Raw genomic sequence first — 24,516 nt, 5'->3', positions numbered from 1 at the left:
AGTTATATAAAGCATTTGAGAAAGAAACTTCAATTTAGGAGAGCCTACTCTAAACTTAATTTGTAGATGGTGTATAATGACTTTTATACCTTTAATTGTTTTTTAATTAAATTTGTGAACTTTATAGTAATTATATATATGAAAAATTGCAGTAACTAACATCTATTTAAATCATGCTTTTGAGAAATCAGTTAGTGCTTTAGGAAACCATTAGAAATAAGAATTAGAAAACATAATCCACCATTGAGATTGTGAAATTTATGGTGTTGATTAGATAATTAATCATTTAGGTCTAGTATGCCAATGTCCTTATTGCCTATGTCCGTGAGAAAGTGTAGAATCCCATTACACATTAATATATAAATATATGAAACATTATTGGTAAATTATTTAATGATATATATGTTTTTTAAATGGCATGATTTGAAGGTTGAAAACATTGGTTGATTTGGTATCCACTGACCCAAATCTTATCTCTCCCAAAGTGAAAGCCAGCAGTCACCACATTTGAAAACAAACATTGGTGGAAACAAATATTATATGTATATATTAGTGGGTACTCACATGCATAACAACATACAACACTCAAAATGAGATAGCATGGGCTTGTTTGGGGCATTGTTATGGCTTTTACTAAAATTTGAGTTAACTTAATCCCGCCTTAGGCTTATACTAACTTTTTAAATCGGTCTTAAGTGGTTTACCGCTGTCAACACTTTTTGACCTAGTTGATCATTGTTTAAGTTTGAACATTTATCAAGAAATTTCGGTTTGGTTTTCTCTCTCTTTTGTCAATGCTTCCAATGACTCCACCGATTGATATGTTTCACTTCATATATAAACCTACACGAATTTGCTTTTAGTTTCACTCGATAAATCACATACCATTTGATAGTTATTCTACCTTAGATACTCATAATGTTTCTTATTTAGCCAACTAGAAATTTGATTGCATTCAAAACACCAACATTTATGCTAAATGAGCCTTAACTTACAATTTGACATGCTATAAAAAAAAAAAAAAAAAGTCGTAAATCCTTAACGTGAAAACATGTTGTCATTTCGTTGATACAAAACAAAAGTACTTTATCTACTTCAAATTAGTATACAATAGTTACATGTAAAAAGTTTTAAATAAAAATAGTTCAACCTTGATTGATTTATAGTTTGTTGTGTGGCAAATAATTTCAATATGTTCTTGACAAATAATACTTATTAGTTGTTTGTACTAAAAAAAATAAGATTAACATAGTGAATTTTGTTGAGAGATCCATCAATGTATTTTTGAGAGGGTAAAAAGCATTATATTACACACTTAACAATGATTTGTGAGAGAGTGCCTATAGAGTTTTGTTGATCCAAGTGCTTCTTAAAGATAGGGACTTTTTTAAAGTATTCAAATCAATTATAATTTTGGAATTTATGCTTTTTCTTCTGCTGTGTGAATATGAAAAGAGGAGATCAAACCAAACTTTATACCTCCAAGTTTATATTATAAGTTCATGAACTCTGCTCATATTGAAAATAAAATAACAAAGACGAAAAAGGTAGATTGTTTTATTAGAAAGAAGACATGTATGAAATTTCTTTTTTTCACTTTAATTTTTTTTTATAATGGAGATTAAGAATCAATCAATTCTCAAATATAATTTTTTTTTAAAAAAATTGTTCCCAAACTTTTGTGGAAATAATTATTTAAATTTATAAAAAGATTGGTTAAACTATTGTCTAAAAAAATCTTATAAACTATGTGACAAATATTTGAGATAAAAAGATCAAATCTGAAATGGATCCCTCTACAAATATTGATTTATTAAAGTGCATGAATTTGTTAAAGAAAAAATACTTCCAGAAAGAGTACTTTTGCAATGGAATACATTATTATATCTATATGTCACTATGTACTATATGGTGTGAATAATTAATGGGATTTTGTGCGCATGTGATGTTGTTTGCTTAGTGGAACTTTTTTCTTTTATTATTATTATGTATTTTATTATTTTATATGCAAATATATTTCTATTTTAATTTCCTTTTCTAACATCATACTGACGTCTACATCTTAATACATAACCCTATAATTCTAATTCTAATTTTCTTTCTTTTATTTTCCTCTCCTATTTTAAAGTTTATTATTATTAATACTTTCTAATAGAAATGAGAAATTGATATATATATAATCAAATATGAACTATTAATTTTTATTAATTATGTTAATCAAATCTACTTAGTTTACTTATTTTGCTTTTTCTAAAAACAAATTATGTTTACTAATTCTTGAAATTTTTTTAATTTTGTGATAAGTAGCCTATGGAACTAGCTTTTTCATTTTTATATTTCTTAAGTTTAAGATATATTTAAAAAACAAAATGAATTATTTTAATTTTTAAAAATGTTAAATTATCTTATTGAGCCTAAAATTTTATTTTAATGAATAATACAAAGTGCATTTATTTTGTTTTTTTCTAAAAAATAAACAATAAAATCTATTAAGGTCAAGTTAAACTTTCATATATATAACAATTAATTTTTAACATGTTCGCATGTGTGTATATTTAAAATGTCAATATGATATAAACTTGAATTGATATGAATTCCAAAACATAAAAAACGAATTTAGGGTAAATATTGTAACAATGGCAATCTTCCTTTGCAATCTTTCTTAGGTTAACTATGGTCTTTATGGATTCTTTAGTCTACTGTCAGGTATTATGTCTCTATTTTCATCCAATTTAGAGGTGTTTGTTTTCTTGTGCACAAACATCTCTAAGAAAAGAGTGTAATTAAATTTTTCGATTGGGTGAAAAATGAGGAATTGCAAGTGGTAAAATATTATATATATATATAGAAATCGGAAATAAAGACGACTAGAAAGTCATCTGTATTCCCACCTTCCCTTGTGGAGATCTCTATTCATGTTATGGATACACTAATATTATATATAAATATTGATTCATTACAAATAGAGTAAATGTATGTTGATAATTTTTCCAATTTTATTATTTATTGAAGGAAAAATTTTGGCCAATGTCATCACCACGAAAGCCAGGCCTATGCACGAAATTATACATCGATTGGATAGTGTAAATAACATTGTACGGACTTGGACCAAAGGAAAGACGGGCTCAAAGCCAACTTTAGGCCAGGCCCAAAAGCCGTCGAGTCTAAGCCCATGTGAGGCTCATAGAAATTTTATAAATATACAGAATGAAGTGCACGGAAGTTTTAGAAAAGACCACATAATCAACAAACCAAATGATAATTATGGGAGAGATCAACAAAATTCTCCAAATAATCAACAAACCAAATGATAATCTATAACATCAACAAATCCAAGGGCTTGATTTAATCATATCAACAAATTTAAAAGGTTAATTTTTTTATAAAAAAAAGTATCAAATAATCAAATATCAGAAATTGTACTTACAAAATTAAAATTAACATAAATAGTTCAAATTCCACTAACCAAATTTCCCAATCCAATTGTAATGCCAACATAATTCATCAAAAATAACCAAATGTAAATGTAGAAACCCTTCTTTCAAAAATTAGAATGAAGTAAATGTAAACAAAAAATGTATATAAAGGTTATACAATACTCTATTCAAAATACAAACAATATGAGCAAGACATATATGATGACTATATAAAAGGTTGTAACCTAAAAATGGTTAGGAGCCAATAAAAGATTCATTTCAGCAAGATGAACTTATACTAAACCCTAATTAATAAACACCAACAAATAAATCTCAAATCTCAATCTAAAATAATGATAACAAACCAATAATAATCTTCTCTAAATTCATGGAATCCCCTTGCATGTTTGATCCTTCAACACAAACTTCACAGCCTCCCTCTCTGTATATTCCTCTAATGCCTCTCCATCTTTCTCATTCCACAGCCCTTCCCCAGCTCCCTTTCCAGCAAAATAGCACTCGACTCCGATAACCACCATGTCGTCGCCCACAACCTTAACGGGGAGGCGGTTGTAATGCTCAATGCTGATTTCTTCCAACTCATCGAGGCGCGCAAGGCCATGATCGGAGACAGCGTAAAGTTCACCACGGACAAGGTGGCCGGAACCGGGGAGATTGATAAGATAAGGAATGCCATAAGGGCCGAGTAAGAGTGGGAATGAGAGATGGGTTGAGTATTTGCCAAGAAAAACTGCATGATTATGGTTGATGAGATCTTGCATGAGCTTGTGATTTGCGAAGCCAGTTTTGAGTGTGCCGTAGGTGAAAATGCGGTGTCGTTTTGGGTCTTCGTCTTCCTTGGCTTTCGCCATTGCCATTGTCATTGCAGTATAACTCATTCAAACAAAATTTGGTTATAAATAATGAAGAAAGGTTGCCATATTCTAAGGAGATGGTTATAGTATTTGAATTGTTGGAAATTTAAATATAAAAAGAAAATCAATTTGCTACATTTGTAATACTTTTATAATATTTGTTATATTGGAAAACATTTTTGTCCAAATTTGTCTATTGCTGCAAATGCTCCTCTTCTTGTCTGACAACAAACCTTTGGGCCGAGATTTTCTGGGCTTTGCTTATATTTCAGTCTAAAAATTGTTCGTGGGCCGTGTGGTGGACCTTCGCAATAAAGGAAAGAAATGGGCTTTTGATTTTACTTTTCAGGCCCAAAGGCCGAGTCTCAGTTTGATTCTCAGGTTTTGGACATCATATGGCTCCAACAAAAGATCCAGTGATCAGAATAATTTGAAGATTCCCAACTAATCCAACCTAAATATTTTTAGTTGGGTGAGTTCTGTTGAGGATATGAAACTCAAACATCTCACTGTTTAATTAATGCACGGCTTACTCTTTAAACAATCCACTTGTTTTGAGACAAATCCCCACGTTTGTTCAATATGGTATAGAGTCACATTTACTCCAAAAAATTATCTAAGAATGAAAATTCAAAGATGACATTTCTTGAGACATTATGAGTATCCCACATTAAAAGAGATAGAGCGTCATCTTCACAATCTTACAATATGTTATGAGTAATTTTAAACCAATGGTCGAATATATCGCAAGAAGCTGGGAGAACGTGAAATCCATAAAAAAGATAGCTAGAGCGTAGAAGAATGTAAGGTTCGAAGAATGTAAGGTTCGAAGAGAGGTCCAAGAAAAGAGGAAAAAATAAGTCAAGTCTCATTCCAAGCTTCTTGACCACTTAGACCAATGAAAGAGGATAAGGAATGGATCAATTAAGGAACTATCCCTTTACACCACCAACAAAATCAACCCAAAAGATATCTTCATAGATTTCCAAAACCTAATATTCCTCTTAAGATTAGGGCATGAGAATTTACAAATGGATCATGGAGGCTCCTTCAAACTTGAAAGTGAAGTGAATTCTTTGAGTAAAATGTAAATGTCATCTACATTTTTTTTTTCAAGATTCTAGTCTTCTTCATTCAAACAACTTTACCATTGTTGTCTAATCCAAATTTTAATCTAACACAAGCTATAAAAGATATGTGAATTACTCATGTTATTGTCAATAAATAATCTAAGTTCATTATTTAACTAAGTTGGTTGTTTGAATGAGAAAAAGTATAATTTGAAGAACAATTGAATTTGATATACAAAAGTAAGTCCAATCCAATCTATATATACAATATAACAAAATAAGAATTTTTTATTTATTTCTTATATATTATTATTATATATATTATTAGAAAAGTTAATTAGGAAAAATACATCTTTTCTGAAAACTTGTTTTAGGTTAATTAATTTGGGTACAAGGAGAGGTTTTGTATTATAATTTAAAGTAGAGTTAGAATATAATTGTCAATTGTCACACAACATTGTCCACTAAATTACAACAAACAATCTTTTTGAGAGAAAAATCTAAATAAATTATTAGGACTAATTTGTAATTTAACATTGAAAAAGTATATGGTATTATTTATTATAATTAGATAATGATGAAATGGAATATTAGAAGCTGTCCTATAGTTTAAAAATAAAAAATAAAAAGGTAATTGTATGATTGCCAGAAAAGACATCATGCATCTTCTTCTTTGTAACAATGATGATTGAAAAATACCACCAATAATTATAAAATTAAATTGATTTTTCTATAGAATAGAATATGCTCTTTTCTTCTTTACAACCATCATTAAAGCATATATATTTTAAAAACTTAGACAAAAGTTGAAGGCACAGAAAAAATATATATTTGTTTGAACCCACCAAAAGGGAAAATAAGGCCTCAAATATATAAGCATAGTTGATGTTATGCTGTTTTCATGTAGCTTTTGAATATATTTCAACTTCTTTAATTTGTGTTTTAAATATATATGCCCTTTTTATGGCTACAATTCTTCATCATTTGATTTTCTTCTTTCTTTTTAATTCTCTCCTTAATCTCATATTATCACTCATGCAAATATATTCTATCCATTATACCAACCTCAACTTTTCTAAATCAATGTCAAACAAAAAAAAAAATTCATATACACATGATAATTTCTATGTAGATATGATTGTTTGCGTATTGATTCTTCTCATAGGATGATGATCTAACCTACGATATTTAGTTAATTACTAAGAAAACTCATAAAATTGTATTCTTAAGTAGTTAATGGTTATGTCATGCACACACATCCATATTCTATAGCTTTTACCGAACACTTTATCCCTAGAACAATTTTTTTATTAGGAAATTGATTGATCGAAAAGTTATATATATAAGTATTTTTTTAATGCGATTGAAAATAGAAATGCAATTATATCAAGCAACACCCTGACAATTTGACTTTTTGAAAAATTATACAAACCAAAACATTACTTCCACCAATAAAGTTTTGATCTCTTTCTCTTATCCATTTTTTCTACTAATATGTTCAAAAAAATCAATCTATGCTTTAAAAACATTAAAATGAAAAAAAAAATCTTTTTACTAACTTTTCTTTTTCTTTTTCTTTGTTTCTAAAACCAAACTAGAAATTGGGTTAGGTTAAATTAAACCAAAATTGAACTAAAAACGAAATAGGAATTATAACAAACCATATCTTTAAGAATAAATAAGTATAATTATAGAAGACATATGAAGAGTTGGATTGGGGCATAGGATAATGATAGATGTGGGTTGTGAGTGATTTTTAGTTGTACAAATGAAGGAATGAGAAGAAAAAAAATCTCTCTCAATCAACTATATACGTACCCATCAACCATAGAATTATAAGTGATTCATTAGGATAAAGAGAGAAAAAATAGAGCCAATTAAAATTAGAAAGCTCCTCATATAATATTATATACTTTATTATTTTTGATAATGAAAGTGATTATTATAAGAATATGAGAACAAGAAAAAATGGGTCAACTTGTTTTGTCATTGTTTGTCACAAAAGTCTCTACCCCACTTATTTTCCAATTTCTTTGGCCCTCCTTTCTCCAATTCCTTCTTTAGTTTTCACTACTAGTTTCCTTTTCATTTAATACACTAATAATAATATATAATTTCATTTAATGCCCTAGTGTGAATCTAAACTTTCAACTAATATTTGTAACGATGTATGCTTTGAAAATTGACTCTAAAATTCTATTATGTTAATATGATCCATGCATGAATAAGAATAAGAATGGATGCATGCATCAATGTTTGTTTGAAATAATTATAAATTTCATACACTGTGTTTCAAATAAAATCTAAAACAGACTCCTTCTCTACTATTTTTGAAATTAGACAAAAAAATACATTTCATGTGGTCATCTGCTTAATGTTGAGTATCTAATTCATTTCCTTTCTTTTTTTTTCAACATTACCTATACACCACCAATTCCTTAAAAGCATTATTCCTTTATAGAAACATAGTTTCTAATTTTCTTATGGTTGATTATTAATCCTTTTTATATTTTTACAATTTGTTGATAATAGTTTACTCTATTAAGTTAAAAAGTCTATCACTAACAAAATATCTTAAAAAGTGATTTTTTGGTAATATGATTTGATTCTCTTAATTTAATATTATTATATATTGTTCAACCATATAAAAATGTTAAGGAAATTTATTTCAATTGAAAAAAACTATATTTCCTATCCATAAAACACCATAATTATTCATCATTGCACATTATTATTTAAAAACTCCCCCTTTTTTTCAATAGTAACCAAGCAGGGTTAATTTTCCACATTTTTTATGAGGTTTGAATTAATAGTTTTTTTTATTATTTCAACTTTCAAAAGACGAATTTTTAAGATTCTTTGAAATTCAAAAAAATAAACATTGTCTAAATTTTAAATATAAAGTTAGGATTTTTTTAAAAATAAAAATATAACAAATTATACGAAAAATATTTTGTCCATTTTACAATATTTACCATTCCTTGCAAATTAAATAATAAAATAAACACAATGTACTTTAATTAACTGAAACGGTATTTGCAATTTAATTTATTTTAAAAATGAGAGTTCGGTATTTGAACTTTGTTATTTGTCTCATAAACATAAACCGTAGAACAAGAGAAGAACACATGAGGAAGAAAAGAAAAAAGGATAGCAATAATGTTGAGTATTCTAATGATGAAATTTTGGAAGATCCACGTCATCCAAACCTCATCTCCTCGAGACTCGAGAGTTTTTCCAAAAGAAGGACTTATTTACGTAAAATGCCACTTTGGGCCCATTATGGGCTTGGTGGTGGGACCCTATAAGGCGTGTTATACGAGAACAAGGCCCACAAAATAGGGGCCCAAAGAACTTTAAGAAAAGCGAAGGCCCACACGTGTGAATTCACGTACGCACAATCGGCATTAGTCCTACACGGTGTGCGCGTGTCTTTGACCCTCCCTTTCTAAGAACCTCCCTGTTGACCAATTCCAAATTCCCTTCCCCTCCCTTTTTTAATTACTTTTACTTTTCTTTGTTTTAAAATATTTTAATTACCCGAATGTATTACCACAAGTCGACAACAAACGAAAATGAGATCATCAATTATCAAAACAGTAAAAAAAAAAAAAAGAATTGAGCTGAAAACTATATAAAAAAATGAATATGAATTGTACATTGAAATTAAATTAAGTTTACACCGTTTAATTCTTTTTAAATGAAGCAGTTTGTTTCGATTTTAGAATCGGTTTAAGTATTAAACCGAATCGAATCATACAAGAAATGGTTTCAATGTAACACAAACGGCATGCAATAGTTTTCAATATGAACACTTAAATGCAAACCATTAGCATATATAACAATATTTTAAAATAATTGATAAAATCTATAGCTTTATTAGTATATCTAGAATTGATAGTGGTTGTAAAAGTAGGGTAAAATGTAAATACTAGATTGTGGGATTGTTTTTTTTTTTTAAGCATAATTGTTGATGAAGATATTATTGGAAAATGTTAAAATACAATTCGTTTTCAAAGACTAGGTCAAAGTCTTGCTTATAATATTTTTTCCAAAACTAGATTACTAGGGCTTGCCATTGACTCCTCTACTCTAAATACTTTTTCTTTTTCAAGAATGTGTGTATATATAATATATAGATATATGGTTCAACAATTGGTTTTCAACAATGTTTTTAGAAAGACTATTTTCTTGTAAAAACATCAGTTGTAGTTTGTGTTAAAAAATTAAGATTTCAATTCTGATGAATATTTCTAGAAAAATTTAAAAAAAAACAAAAATTCAAAAGAATATAAATTAGTAAATAAATATTTATTTTTTCGAACGATAATTATGTAATTTTCTGATTTGAGGATTTTTCTATAATATAATAGAAATGACGATTCACTGTTTCTATTACTATTGAATCAATAAAAATAAAAATATAGATAGAAATATTAACGTATTGAAGGAAATTTAAAATTATAGTTTAGACATATATTTATGTGTTTATGATAAGTTGAAGAGTATATATAAAACTTTTTCAGAGTATTTTTTAAATAAAAATATTATTATTGATATTAAATCTACCTTTATATCTTTATTTTGTTTGTTTGGGACATAAGAAAATGTTAGAAGCAAGGAGATGAAATTAATTGTATTATTGGAGAATTTTGATAGATATTTATAGAATTTTTTAATCTAAAGTTTCCTACCCTTTTAAAATCTACATTAAGTCATGAAAACAAGACTGCTTTAATTGAAAACACCCATTAATTTGTTATCAAATCAATATGATAATTATTTTGTTTCTATTGAAATACTTTCCTTTATTTTACTTTCTTTTTCTTTTTCTTTTTCTATGTGATAAATAAATGTTCTTTGTTTATTTTACTGGAAATGTTGCCATAAATCAAAGCCATACTAGTTTCTTAATCAACTTTCTCACTCATTTCAAATCCTTCCTCTTTTGGTGAAGAAGAAGTGATCATTTTTTAAAGTTTGCCATGTATAAGTTCTTTTTAGTACAATACGAGCAGAAAATTAATTAAAAAAAACCACAAATTTGTTCATGTGCATGTTCATGTTCATGGACCTAAGTCCTACAATATTAAAAGGGTTACTACCTAAGTCCTACAATATTAAAAGGATTGATAAAATAACGGAAGCAAAAAAAAATTAATGTCAATATAGTTCAACTGGCATCATCATTAATTATTAATTAACACAACAATTGAATAATCAACACAAGTATAGTTCAACTATATAAATAATAAACTATTGACCACAATATTAGAATTGCGCTCCTCCATCCTTTATATTTATAAAATAATAATAATAAAAATAAAATACAAAAGCTAAGTACACTTTCTTTTTTTTTTGTTAGGAAAATCAAATTTGATCATTAAACTTTTAATTTAATCAAATTGCAATGCAAATGCAAATTTCAACTTATATAAGTTTGTCACCTAAAGTTTACAAAATTTTATTCTAAAATGAAGTCTCTTGCCCATTCATACAAAAGTTTAATCTAAAATTCATATCATATGGTATAAATTTTAGGTTACACATTGATTGATGTAATTTAACAAGTTTAGGGCCTAATTTTGATATTTCCTCTTTAAAATATAGATAAGAGATATTATGACAGTCATAATGATGTAGGAAAAGATGTGATTTCTTTTATTTAATATATATATATATATATTCTTCATTTGAAGTTGATTATGGTGCTAACAATCCCACCATACAAAGATTAGACAAATCAAATAAATTTAGTTGACAAATTAGGAGCAAATTTTGAGTTTTCTTCTTACAGCAAACATGGAAAAACTATATTAAAAAGATATAACTATAAGATATTATGACATTCATAATGATGTAGGCAAAGATGTGACTTTTATTTTTTTAAAATGGGTATTTAAATATTTTTCATCATAATATAAAGATTAAACAAATTAAATTTGCAATAGTTATGAATGTGAAAACAAATAATATTTTTTAGTTCTAACTTTTAATTTATTTGATTTCATTTTTCTTTCTAACAAAAGTTGTATTGAATGTTAATAGGCAATGTGTTAACTAGGAAATTATAAACTTATTAATCCAATGGATTAGGTTTCATGAAATTAAATCATCCTAATCCTAATGGCCTAGTTTCTTTTTGTTTCTTCATGTGAAATTTCAACATTATTCCATTGATTTGATATATCACCAATTTTTAGATAAAGTGTTGTACTTTTGATTTCATTTGGCTGCATTAGTTATACGATTTAATGAATATTAATACTTTTTAATTGATTTTGTAGTTATATGGCATGCATCCCATGGTTTCTTCATGTGTCAATTATTACTTCATAACTATAAATAGAGACTAAGAAGGATGGATGTATTCAACATCTTGATGTTTAATTAATTATGCATACTAAAGTACAAAAAATAATATTTTCTTTATTTATTGAATAAATTATTTTGATACGACAATCAAATAAATGAGAAATCAAAACCTTCAATTTCTAAAAACAAGCATACCACCAAAAGTGTGAAAAATTGTACACTCTAGTTTTATTAATTAATATAATTAAATACTAACATATATAATGTCAAAATAGGTTTTATTAATTAAATTTAGAGTATTATATTCTATGTTTTAGATTATGAAATAGGTTTAAATATTAATTAATATGCACCGCGTAAATTCTAATGTTTCGTACAAGTTAATACGTATGAATTTGAATATTTAGGTTTTTACCCACTTGTCGATATATACAAATATGCCTATGGGTTATGTGATAAAAATAAGAAATAAAATGGATATATATTAAGCTAAATAAAGTTCAAATATGTTAAATATTTATTCATAAATTTAAATAGTTTTTTTTTTTTACAAATAAATTTTGTTTCTATAAAGTTTTCAAAACTTGCATTTAATTTAGATTCTTACTTTTTACTCAAATTTGTCAAAACTTTTTAAACAAATTGACCCACTTCAATGTACGTGTATCCAATAGTTCATAACTCATAAACACTACTATGTTTAAATTTCATAATGATCCTTTGTTTAATATTTTTAATTGTACATATTTTCATTACAAAACTATAAAGGTTAAGGACTCAACGGAATATATATATATACTCATCAGACCATATATTTAAAATGGTCTAAAAGCAAACTAAAACTCTAATATGCCGTGATCCTTGAATTTGACTTCCCACATAGACATAAATATATAAAAGAGAAGTGAATTCAAAATGAGGCCAAAAAACTTTAGTCAAAATTTAGTCAATGTCAAGTTAGAGAAAGACCTTCGAAAAAGCTTGAACTAACAGGAGCACGACAATAAATAATAAGAAAAATGTATCAACAAACTCAAAACTCCTTATAGAGAGTAATTACTTGGTCGAGCTAATTGTGTCCAAATGCCTTACCATATCAACACACACATTTGAAATTATCATAAAAGGAAATGACAAATAGCTGATCATCTTAAATTGTCAAATTCCAACACCTATTCAGTTACACAATTATCAAGTGTTTTAACTTTGCTGACTTGAACACAATGTTATAATTGTAATGTACAATATCTTTATACGTACAAACAAGCTCAACTACGAACCTATGACATGAAAACACTTGACAAGATTCATCCATCAACATCATTATTTTTAATTTTCCATTCGTTGATTCTCATCCCATTTCAAGGTTTCACTATTTTTGGTCTTCAAAGAAAGCAGATACTAATTTTTAAATCATATCTACCTAATCCTAATACTTGGTGATTGCACAATACCCAATCCCAACCCTTATATATAGGTTGTGCAAAGCAAATCCCCATTATTTTGGGAGATAAGTATTAATTTTCTTTTTAAATAATTTTTTGCAGTATAATAATTTAAACTTTTTAATATGGATAATTATCCTATGTTAGGGTTACAATAGTATTTATTAATTTATCAACAATTTAAACTACTTCACAAAACCTAAAAGAAGAAACTCATCGAAATAATTTAAACTACTTCACAAACCTAAAAAAGAAACTCATCAAGATTTGGTAGAAGCAATGCTTGGAACACCCAAAACTAGGCCAAGAATCTTCATTCTTCTCCACACATATCTATATAATTGCATTAGGTTGCCCAATTCTCCATAATTTAAACATTAATTAATGTAGGACTTATGCTTTTATAAAGTAAAAAGGAAACTGAAATTTTTGGTTGGTTATTTGACCAAAGAAATTTAATATATATTTATTTATTTTATCTTTTTTGGAAGAATAAATTCAAATATATACTTCCAAAATTGGATTCACAAAATAAGGTGTAATATTGAGTAAGACCACAACTTTGAAGGAATAAAATAGGAAAGAAAATAATATTATAATATTTATCCCCCTCCCATCACACCTTAAATAAATAATAAATATTGTTTTTTTAACTATTAATATATAGTGGTTTTGGTAACTCTATTTCATTATAAAATAACAAAATGGTTATATCCCTATCTTAATTCATGAGTATATTTGCTAAAAACATTCTATAATCTTAGCTTCTTTGAAAAATAAATGATAAATTACAAAATTGAACATAATATTGTTTTAAAATGAAAAGTATAAGATATAGATGGTGATGTAATTAAAGAGAAATGGACAAAGTAGTCCTAAATTGATGTTTGTCCATCCAAATGTAAGGTTGAATAATAAATTGTATGTATACCCTAAAAGCTAAAACCTTCGTTATATGTTTATTTCTTTATTTTATTCCATAATCAATAAAATCCGATCGCTCTTTTTTGAATTTTCCGGGGACTTTACCGGAAAGCACCAGAGAGAAGAAATTCAATGGAAAATTAATGATTGAAGAAACAAAAGTAAATAAGTGGTTGAAAATAGGTTAAAAACATTTTCATTTCTCAATATAATAATTTACTCTTCAAAATTATGGATATAGTAAATTTTAGGTTTAACTTTCAAAATCCATTGAAATAATAATTTTGTAAGGCTATGAGAGTAAAGTGTTACTTTTTGTAGGGACAAATTTGCAATTTAATTAACTTGAAGAAAAAAATGTTAATAGGGGAGAAGAAATAATAATTAGAATAAAAAATAATGTGGGAGAAGGAATGGGAATAGAAAAATATGCGATAAGACCAAAGCAAAGAAGAAAATGAAAGCCAAAATTTATAAAGGAAAGAAGGAGATGAGTTCCTTATGCCCAACGCATCTTTTCCCATTTGCTTCTGCTTCGGACCTTTTTGCTTCGGTTTAGACTTTTTTCAGATAAGAATCACTTCTCTCTCCCCCAAATTTCTTTCAAGAACCCCTCTTCCTCTTCTTCTTCTTCTTCTTCTTCTTCTTCCTGCTCCTTCAATCTGGCTATTCAACACCACCATTCAAGTCTCCCTCAAATCAATCCAACTCTCATGGTAATTCCTCTTCTGGGTTCTTCACTAAATCTCAAACCATTCATTATTCTTAATCCCTGATTTTGATTTTCTTTTTTCTGTTTGTTTCAAAAACAGGGTCTCGCCGGAAGTCCTGTAGATGAAGATAACAGATGGCCTCCATGGCTTAAACCTTTACTCCGTGAAAGCTTCTTTGTTCAATGCAAGTTTCATGCTGATTCTCATAAAAGCGAATGTAATATGTATTGTTTGGATTGCATGAATGGCGCTCTCTGTTCTCTCTGTCTCGCTTTTCACAAAGACCATCGTGCTATTCAGGTCTATTTCTTTGAGGTTCCGTTGAATTTCCGATTGCTCTGTTTTCTTTTTCTGATTGTCTCTGTTTTTTTTCGTACAGATTAGAAGATCTTCATATCATGATGTGATAAGGGTATCTGAGATTCAGAAAGTTCTGGACATAACCGGAGTTCAAACCTACATTATCAACAGCGCGAGAGTTGTTTTCTTGAATGAGCGGCCACAGCCTAGGCCTGGGAAAGGGGTAACGAACACGTGTGAAGTATGTGAACGGAGTCTTCTCGATTCGTTTCGATTCTGTTCTCTTGGATGTAAGGTAATGTAATGAAATCGACTTTTTTTTTTCTTCTTCTTCTATGTTTCAGTAGTGATAATTGTAATGAATGTGGAAGAATTGGGAGAAATTGAATTGTGGGTTTTGTTGTAGATTGTTGGAACATCAAAGAACTATGAGAAGAAACGAAGAGTGATGGGATCGGATTCAGAGGATTCATCGTACAGTAGTAATAGCAGTCAAGGAAGAATAATGAAGAACAGCAATAAGAACAGAGTCGTGCAGAGTTTTACACCGTCGACGCCACCGCCAACGCTGGTTAGTTACAGAACAGCTAAACGAAGGAAGGGAATTCCTCACAGAGCTCCAATGGGAGGCCTTATTATCGAATATTGAAAAAGAAAAAAAAGGAAAAAAAATCTTTCTTTTTCTTTTTTTACTTGATAAAAATTACCCTTTTCTCTCTAATTTGAATACAGAGATATGATGATAAATGTAGTTTTCAAACGAGAGCTCCCATGGCGTTAGGAGGGGCTTTCATTATTGTCTTGTTAAAGTTCAATGTGAATATTGGGTTGGAAAATAGAAATGGAGGAGGAGGAGGAGGAGGAGGAGGAGGAGGAATGGGGGTGAATGTGGAAATAGTGGAAAGATGGTGGACTTGGGAGAAAATTTAAAAAAAGAAGAAGAAGAAGAAGAAGAAGGATTTGACTAGTGTTCTATAGATGATAATTATATGAAATAGGACGCTTTATACGTGAGTTTTGGGTTTATAGATGTGGATATTGTTTGTTCTTTCTTTTTTTCTCTTTTTTTTTCTTATATATATATGAATATAGTTCTCCCTTCCTTGATTGTAATTTTAGAAATATGTTCATACAAGGAATGAAATAAAAAAGAAATGGATAGATTTTATATATACAAATATTTATATATATTGCCAATTCTTACCTTTTCTTCTAGTGTAGAGAAATTTACTCTTTTATTTAAATACATTAGAAAGGAAACTCACATGTCTTAAAAAGTATTTATGTTCATCTGAATTGATTTCTAATCGTTTTTGTTAATGGAAACTAAGAATTAAACTCAAAACAAGAGGACTTTTTTTTGTAACATATGAAGTAGGAAGTGTAGTATGTGAGAAGTAAAAATTGGGTTGATTTCCGTTTATAGAAAACATTGGAAAAGGGGTTAAATTTTAACGATTTAAACAAAAGGGAGGGGGGGGGGGAAGTGGACCGGGAGGGTGGGACCGGTGGCGGCCGGTTCAGTGCAATGAGGAGGTGGAGAGTTTGTCTGGACGTGGACGTGGACGTGGACGTGTCATAAAATGAGAGGAGGGTAAAAAGGTAAGCGACTGGATTCCCGAGATTGTAAAAAGTAGGTCAGCCGCCCACAAGCAGAAAGGAGTATTTTATTTTATATATTTATGTATTTCTTTTTTGTTTTTAGAAAAATAAAAAATAAAAATAAAATAAGGCGGTTGCTTAGCCAAAAGGGTTTTCCCAATCTGTGTGGGACAACATTCCAATTTCTCTTATACTGGAGTACACGTGTCAGTTTATAAACCGTCAGATGTTAGTTTGATCCGAGGTGGAAGTAGAGAGAACGGTGTGTCGTAATCCACCCATTACACGATAACTCCGTTAATATGCTAATTTTAGTTTAATTACTTTATTTATTTACTATATAGTGTTAAGTAATTAAAAATAGGAAAAATAGGAAAAATAACTCGAAAGATTCATCTTTGACTAAACAATTGTGCGTCCTCATAATGCGTGCGGAGGTTCACGACTTTAACGTGGGGATTCAGTTGCTTTACACGTGACTTCCCACGTGTTTCCTTTTTTATTTTAAAAAATTTAATGTTTTACTCTACTTTATCATACTTCTATATGCTTATTTATGGTGGGGGGTTTAATTTATTTCCAAATTTCAAGAAAAATTCTTTCATTTCTTTTAGGAATATATATTTTTAATTTAGTTTTTACTTCCATTTCAAATTGTAATGCCTTTCCTTTTTAATAATAGAAAAATAATGGTATTTATTTACTATTTTTTTAAAAAAATCAAGACAGTTTGAAACTAATCTTTTTTTTTTAAGGTTTGAGATGGAAAGATGCGCATGCCTTTACATTTGTTACATAACTGTTTAACACATATACATTTCCAAAATTACACATATCTAGTTGCTGTTTAACCTTGTAAAAAAATTCGAAGTAGGGAGGGGGGATCTTTGAATTGTTTATGTGGTGTTAATTTTAGAAAAACATTTAAAATAGGGAGTTTAAGAGAGGAGAGATGAGATGGAATTACTTGAAGTTGACACGTATGAAGGGGAAAAAATTAGGGAGAGGGACACGTGGCGAAGCCGATTCGTTGATTTTGGGAAAGGTAGGGAAAGTTGAGTGGACAGCGAGGAGACACGTGTCGTGGAAGTGTCTAGGAATTTGGTGAATGTTCATGGGAGTGTCAGTATGTGAGTTACACGTGTGAAAAGCATGACTGGGTTGTACGATGCCTCTAAGCCTATCCGCGTGGTGTGGGCCCTTCACCACCGTGGAGATTCTCTTCACACCCCCTTCTTTTTTCTTCTTCAAATATTATTTTCCACTTACATATTCTTAAACCCTAAATTTGAATTTTTATTAATTAAATTTAAAATTTATATTAAAAGTAACATTCAAAATGTAATATAGATACTAATTAAGTTAAACACGTAAATAATATAAAATATATACTTTAATTTTAATCTAATATATTACACAGCTTCAATTTAATTGATGATTAAGTTTTCTTTTTATAGAGACAGTTCAATCATAATATCAATTAAATTATTCCAATTTTATTTGTATAATTTAGTCAAAACTTCACAAATCATCTCATTCTTACGCTACAATTACTATATTAACAGTTTATTTTATCATATATCAAATTTCTATTTGATTATCGTTTTTAGTTGACTATACTAGAATTTGAAGTATGCAAATAAAGGTGATTCTTAGAAAATGAAAATGGTTTATAATTTATATCCATCCATGGGGTTACATATTCCTTATAGAAAAAGTATATAATGTTAGAACATAAAAATAGGAAAGTAGGGAAAAAGCAGAAAATCCCAAGAAAGTAGGGTTTCAAAACCCCCTTCCATGTATACAACCCACTTACATTATTGCTCTTTTTCAAATTTTTCTTGTTTTTTTCTTCTTTTTTTGGTACTTCAATTCCATAATTTCTATCCAAATCATCACCCCTTTGCCTTTCTCTTTCCCCCAATCTCTTTTCTTTCATTTCTTCCTCTTTCCAACTTAGAAAGCCCAAAACTTTTCCAATTACCTACTTCCCTATTTATTCATTTTAACCCCTTAACAATATGTAATCAAATGGATTTTTGGTTGATTGAATCAAATGTAAACTAACTAATAATTAATAATAACAAGACTATTGAAAATAATTAAATTATTTACAAACAAAAAAATATATATAACAAAATTTCAAATATTATTAATGAATGGTTTTGCTATATTTCTAAATAACACTAATTTTAATTGTAGAAATGGATTGATTCATTTATTTAATTCTTTCCCTTCTCAATTTCCTAAGCCATGATGTCATGAGTTTACTAAAGCTTTGGTTCTCTTTGATATTAAATAAAAACACAAACAAAACAAACAACAACACACCACCTTCTATCATGCATACACCATATACATTGGCCCCTATAAACATTTCCCTTTCAAACAAGTCAACATCCTAAACTCATTATATGCCTTATTTTTATTGGTTTATTTCTTGTATCTGCTCACCTACATTTACCTGCTCCTCATTCATACTATATAACATATAATAATAATAATAATGTGTTTGTGTGTTTGTATGTATATAATATGAAAATTGATGTTTATATGTACATTTGTACTTTCCCAAGGAAGAATCAATCTTCTTCTCCCTTCCTCTTAAGAACAGCTCCACTCTCAAGAGGCTATGAGGCCCAAACATGTGTAAATTACAAATTTAGGACACCTTTTAATACTTTAGGTTAATTTACATCTAATAAAATAAATTAAGTAAAATTATGGAGTATTTTTAAAAATAACAAAAATATTTCAACTATTTATCAAATACTGCCAAATTCATCCTAACTCATTTTTGTCAATTTAAGTTTTTTTTTTTGTTATATTTTGAAAATAGTTCCTTTTTATCTTCATAACAATTTCCTTAAGTTTTATTTTTTCTATAAGGTTTGTATCTATTTGATTTATAAAGGTTGAAAATGCTTAATTAATTAAGTTCCTAAAATTTTTAGTTTTGCATCTAATTGTATAGGTCATTCAATGGGTATAAAGTGTCTAATATATCATTAAATTTTTTATTTTGTGTTTAATAGAGCGTTGCATTTACAATTTTGAATGTAATAAATCTCGGATCTATTCAACATTGTTTAAAATTTATGGATTTACTTGACATAACAATGTATCAATGAAAGTTTTGGATTATTCCACGTAATTAAAATTTTATACCTAATAGGATCAATTAAATTTTAAGAATTTGAATCTATATGTGTCAAGTACCTATTCCGGAGAAAATTTGTGTCAAGGAACCTAATAGACTTTTTTCTATAGTTTAAAAAGAAAAAAGACGTGTAATGCCCTAAGTATAGGATTTGACAAAAGATGACCCCCAACATTCGGAACATTCTAGCTATGTTGTTCTTGCTTGTCTTAAATGCTTCAAAGTGTGAAAATTGTCTTCACAAACCAACACGAATCATAGTATGCTTTCTATAAAATCTTTCAGAAGAACATCCGATAAAGAATTGTTCTAAACTAAGCATACTTAAACTGTACAAAGTTCCTAGGAGTAAATCACAAAAAATGGAAGTCTTTCTTAATCATACTTTTACCTCCTCAGAATTTCTATCCTTTCGAACTTGATCTTCTGTTATTCATATTTCGTTTTTGGAGCATTAGAGAACATTTAAGTGACGGCCAAGTAGACATAAAACACAAGCTGGTTAATCTATTTTGATATGTTCATGTAATTGAACCTCCGATCTTAAACAAGAGTTGAGATAAATTGATTTTGAGGTGATGGTTGCATTATTCTATAAAAAATGATCGTTATCAAAGGGCCCATAAGGAAGGTTAATTAAAGAAAGAGAAGAAAGAAGAGATAAGATGGAGAAGGGATTGCATGAAAGTGAATAGAAGTTTTTTTTTTTAATTTTAGAAAAAGGGGGTTTGTTATTTAATTATAATTGGGGGTGAGGTGTACATAAATCCTTTCTTTAAGGTTCCAACAAAGTGTGGTCTCATTTTTAGAAGAAGATAACGTGGAAAGTTTCATTTATGGTTAACTCTAATTCCATGCAACCACACACACAACCCCTTCCTTTCATTTCTCTTTTTCTTTTTGGATCAAATCCCCTTCCCCCCACAAACACACACATTTATTTATTCTTTTTTAATTTTTTTGTATTCATTCTTTTACAAAATTTTATTTCCCTTTCATCCATTTAAACAATCGTATGCTTTTAATTTACTTTCAAGAAAAATTAATGATGGATAGAGCAATGCCCATGAACTCGTTCTGTTGACCTTCTCAACCATGTTGATGGTATTATAGAGAATGAAGCACTCCTCCAAAGATTATAGTAAAGGAGATCAATGTAAAAGTCGTTTGTTGGACATCAAGCACGAAACCAACAAGAACTAAAAAAAAAAAAACAGATAACCAATACATATGGGCTCAGGAGAAAGGAGGACTTCCAAGTAAACCTCATTGGGCTAAGGGTAACCACCCTACTTAATGGGAGCCCATAGAGGAGGAGTGACTTCATCTAAAACCAAGCCGAATCACCAACTAGTATGTGTTCTCATGTGATCGAAATTAGAGATAAAGAGTTTGATAAGGATTAGGTCATCCCACCCAAGAAGGATAGAGATAGATAGAAGAGGTGAGTTGAAACTCTTCATCTTCATCTCCATCTGTAATTCTATACTGAAACAAGTCTTCAAATTTGTTGACAGAATTTAGTTTTCATGGTAATTAAATTTTGTTGTTAAAAAAGGAATCAAAATATGGTTTAATTTTTGGTTGGAGGACAATAATACATAATAATAATAATAATAAAAGCTAAGAAAGATATTTAGACATACGAAATTGTGTAGAGACCAATCAAATTTTGGAATCTAAAAAACGTTCGAATGGTCCACATTACGCCACATGTACTTATTTATTATTTATTTTTCTCAAGCCCTCATTGGTTACAACTAATTTAATTTCCACAAAATAGTATCCAATTTTCATGAACAAGTGGATCATAATGTCAAATCCTTTTAAATTGACAATTATGATATTGAGTCAATTCCACACTCAAGTTTTTTTTTTTTTTTTCTTTCCAAAGTTCGTTACCCAACCCAATGGGAATCGTTTAGTAAATAAAATATCTATAGGATTGAATCATTTTCCTCTCATTTAATTGCATTTTGTAGTGTATTATTGTACGAAAAATGATTTTTATTTTGTAATTTATAACTAATGGGCTTTTCTTTTCCAATCCTGAATCCATTTCACAACATAAGAAATGGGCCGGAACTCAGCCCACTGGTTCTAACGAGAGGTTTGAATCTCTCACTCATTATATCTTAGTTTGATGTTATCATTGGGTTTTTCTTTCATCCTTTGTTGTATAAATCATTTCTAAACTCACTTACATTCCAAACTTCATGTATGAATCACAATTTGTAATTTTTTATCACAATACATTAATCATGAACCAACACATTAACACACGACAAGTCATGAACATATAACTCAACTAATATAAAATTAGTATGATCATCTTCAAAGTTAGAAGTTCGATTTTTCTAGCTCACGAATAACAATATGAATAATATTGGTTCATACCCTTGTATAAAAGCATTCCATTTCCTTCTTGTCCTATGTATGATTGTTAATTGTTTACCACTAACAAAATGAAAGAAAGATTGGAAAAATGAATGAATTAAGTTGAATTTGAATGTAGTGAAATAGCAAATGAGACAAAAGAAAGTAGAAACCCCAAAAAAAGGCTGCATATAGCAGCTTGGTGCAAAAAAGTCATCCTCTGGCCTATGGTTCCATAATAATTATAATATTGTCACCATTTTTTCAAAAGCATTAATCACCTTTCGGTGCTGCTCCCTCCCTCAAATCATGTCCTTTGTCTCAAATTTCAACCCCCAATCATTCAATTTACCATTCCATCCATTCCTTTTTGCCATAAATAATACCCATAATTTTACTTTTCAATTCATCTCAAAACATCTCGTACTAATGGACATAATTGAGTTTACTAGTTATATGTCTATAATCATCTCTTTATCTAGCTAACATTCAATTTCGTTTGATCGTATTTCTAATCCCAAGTCTTTTTATTTCTATATACTAGTTTTAAAAGTGATGCGAACGACATAGTAATGGGAAAGAATTCTCAAATATCTCATAAACTTGAAATTTTCTCCAACATAACACAGCAAGCGCTTAAAATCTCGAATTACATTAGAGACATCCCATTGGTTGGTTGATAAATATTCAAACAAAAGGTCCAAAATTACACAAAGATCATATAGGTTTGGATTAAATATAGGGTTGGGGTGGTTGGCCTTGCTTGTATTTATCAAAGAGTTTCTGAGTTTTGGCATTTCTAAAGACACAAGCAGCAATCATATAGACAGAAATGAGAGCAATAAGAGACAAAAGGAGTATAATATCAGCTTTCCTCCATTGATTCTTCAAGCTCTCTAGCAAACCAGCCTTGCAAGAATCACAACCGTAACAAAGCTGAGTTTGATCATTGTTCCACTTCAAACAATCCATATCAGCAGCATTGTTTATAGGCATTATCCAATATGTTGGGTTCACAAATGTGTATCCACATAATGTTGGTGGCTTACAGCATCCTGACTGTCTCAACAAAAAAAAAAAAAAAAAAAAAACCAATTCCATTTTCAACACAACAAAAAAACACACACACTTTTGCTTTCCGAAATTAGGGTTTGTTTGTTTTACTAGTGGGATCAAAGGAAGATTTTTCAACTTTTGATCGTTTAGACGAATATTATATATTTTATCTGAAAGCTTTTATCCATTTGTAACAACTTAGGTACATGAACTATAAATTTTAATTCCTGTCAGTTTAATCTTTACTATGGAAAATCTAAATTAAAAAGAAAGAAGTACTTAGTAAGAGAAGTGTGGTACAATAATGTACATACCTGAAGAGGAGAAATGGGAGCAGTAAAGAAATCCTGAGCCAAACGAAAGCTTTGGTTCAACTCAGCACACATAGAAGAAGAACTCAAACAACTTCTAATCAAATCCCATTTAAAAGAGCTTTGAACTCTATGCCTAAGAAACCCAGAAAAATCCTCAAGATGATACTCCAAATAACTTCTATTAGGCTCCAAATGCCCTGACCCTCTAATAGTAACCATATAAATAAAACCCACCAAGCAACCAAGTAGGACAATGAGAATGAGCATAGCCACAAGGTATGCAATGAGTAGCCAATTGATGCGACAAAAGGCTCCGATAAACCCCGCAACCGCAACAAGAAGGACAATGACACCGAATATGATGAGCGGCCATTGCAGGATTTGAACACAGGCATTGTCTTGTTGCGTGGCGAGCCAGATTCCAGCACCGATGATGGGGATTGATACAACCATGGCGATGAAGTTTATGGCTCCCATTACCGTCTTGTTTAGTGCCATTTTTTTTTCCTTTTTTTTGGGGTGGGGGAGGGATGAGAATGAGAGTGTTCAGATAGTAAGAGAGTGTACAAATAACAATGAAAGTATTACCTTTCTTTTCTTCTTCTTTTCACTTTGTGTTCAAACTAGGATTCAGTCTTTTTTAGATGTGATGAGATACTGTGCGTTATAAGTGTATGCTTGCTAGCTAATCAAAAGTTGAGTGCTTTTGTAGTAATACTTTTTATTTTTAAAAATTCCTTTCCGTTCCTAAGTTTTGGATTTACTTTATATTTGTGATCTTCCTAAGTTATGGAGTGAACCAAATCCAATTTAAACAGTTGGTTTGAGACTTGTAGGTGTTGAACTTTTGGACCAAGCCCCTAGTTCCTTTGGATTAATATTCATTGGGCTGGCATTACCAGCATGCCCAACCATGAATTTGAGTATATACTGATCATATGCCCATT

General features: G+C 29.2%; 3 protein-coding genes across 3 annotated transcripts; 1 reads left to right on the top strand and 2 right to left on the bottom strand.

Annotated features, from left to right (window-relative positions):
• Window positions 1-3,611: 3,611 nt before the first annotated feature.
• Window positions 3,612-4,288, bottom strand: LOC101218123 (putative gamma-glutamylcyclotransferase At3g02910). Its single transcript, XM_004136345.2, has one exon. The coding sequence runs from the start codon at window positions 4,286-4,288 to the stop codon at window positions 3,803-3,805; it is 486 nt and encodes a 161-aa protein (XP_004136393.1). The 3' UTR covers window positions 3,612-3,802.
• A 10,213-nt stretch (window positions 4,289-14,501) lies between these two features.
• On the top strand, window positions 14,502-16,158 carry LOC101209912. The gene is made up of 4 exons (XM_004136141.3): window positions 14,502-14,761; window positions 14,858-15,058; window positions 15,138-15,353; window positions 15,465-16,158. The coding sequence occupies exons 1-4, from the start codon at window positions 14,759-14,761 to the stop codon at window positions 15,705-15,707; spliced, it is 663 nt and encodes a 220-aa protein (XP_004136189.1). The 5' UTR covers window positions 14,502-14,758; the 3' UTR covers window positions 15,708-16,158.
• Window positions 16,159-22,772: 6,614 nt separating this feature from the next.
• On the bottom strand, window positions 22,773-24,243 carry LOC101218363 (protein TORNADO 2). Its single transcript, XM_004136346.3, has 2 exons — window positions 23,570-24,243; window positions 22,773-23,258 (listed from the first exon to the last, which is right to left on the bottom strand). Exons 1-2 carry the CDS (start codon window positions 24,065-24,067, stop codon window positions 22,932-22,934), a joined length of 825 nt encoding a protein of 274 aa, XP_004136394.1. The 5' UTR covers window positions 24,068-24,243; the 3' UTR covers window positions 22,773-22,931.
• Window positions 24,244-24,516: the final 273 nt, after the last annotated feature.

The sequence above is a fragment of the Cucumis sativus genome, chromosome 3 (assembly GCF_000004075.3).
Source record: "Cucumis sativus cultivar 9930 chromosome 3, Cucumber_9930_V3, whole genome shotgun sequence".
Classification (NCBI taxonomy): domain Eukaryota; kingdom Viridiplantae; phylum Streptophyta; class Magnoliopsida; order Cucurbitales; family Cucurbitaceae; genus Cucumis; species Cucumis sativus.
The sequence above is the reverse complement of the archived record's forward strand: the minus strand, read 5'-3'. Positions and strand labels throughout refer to the sequence as shown.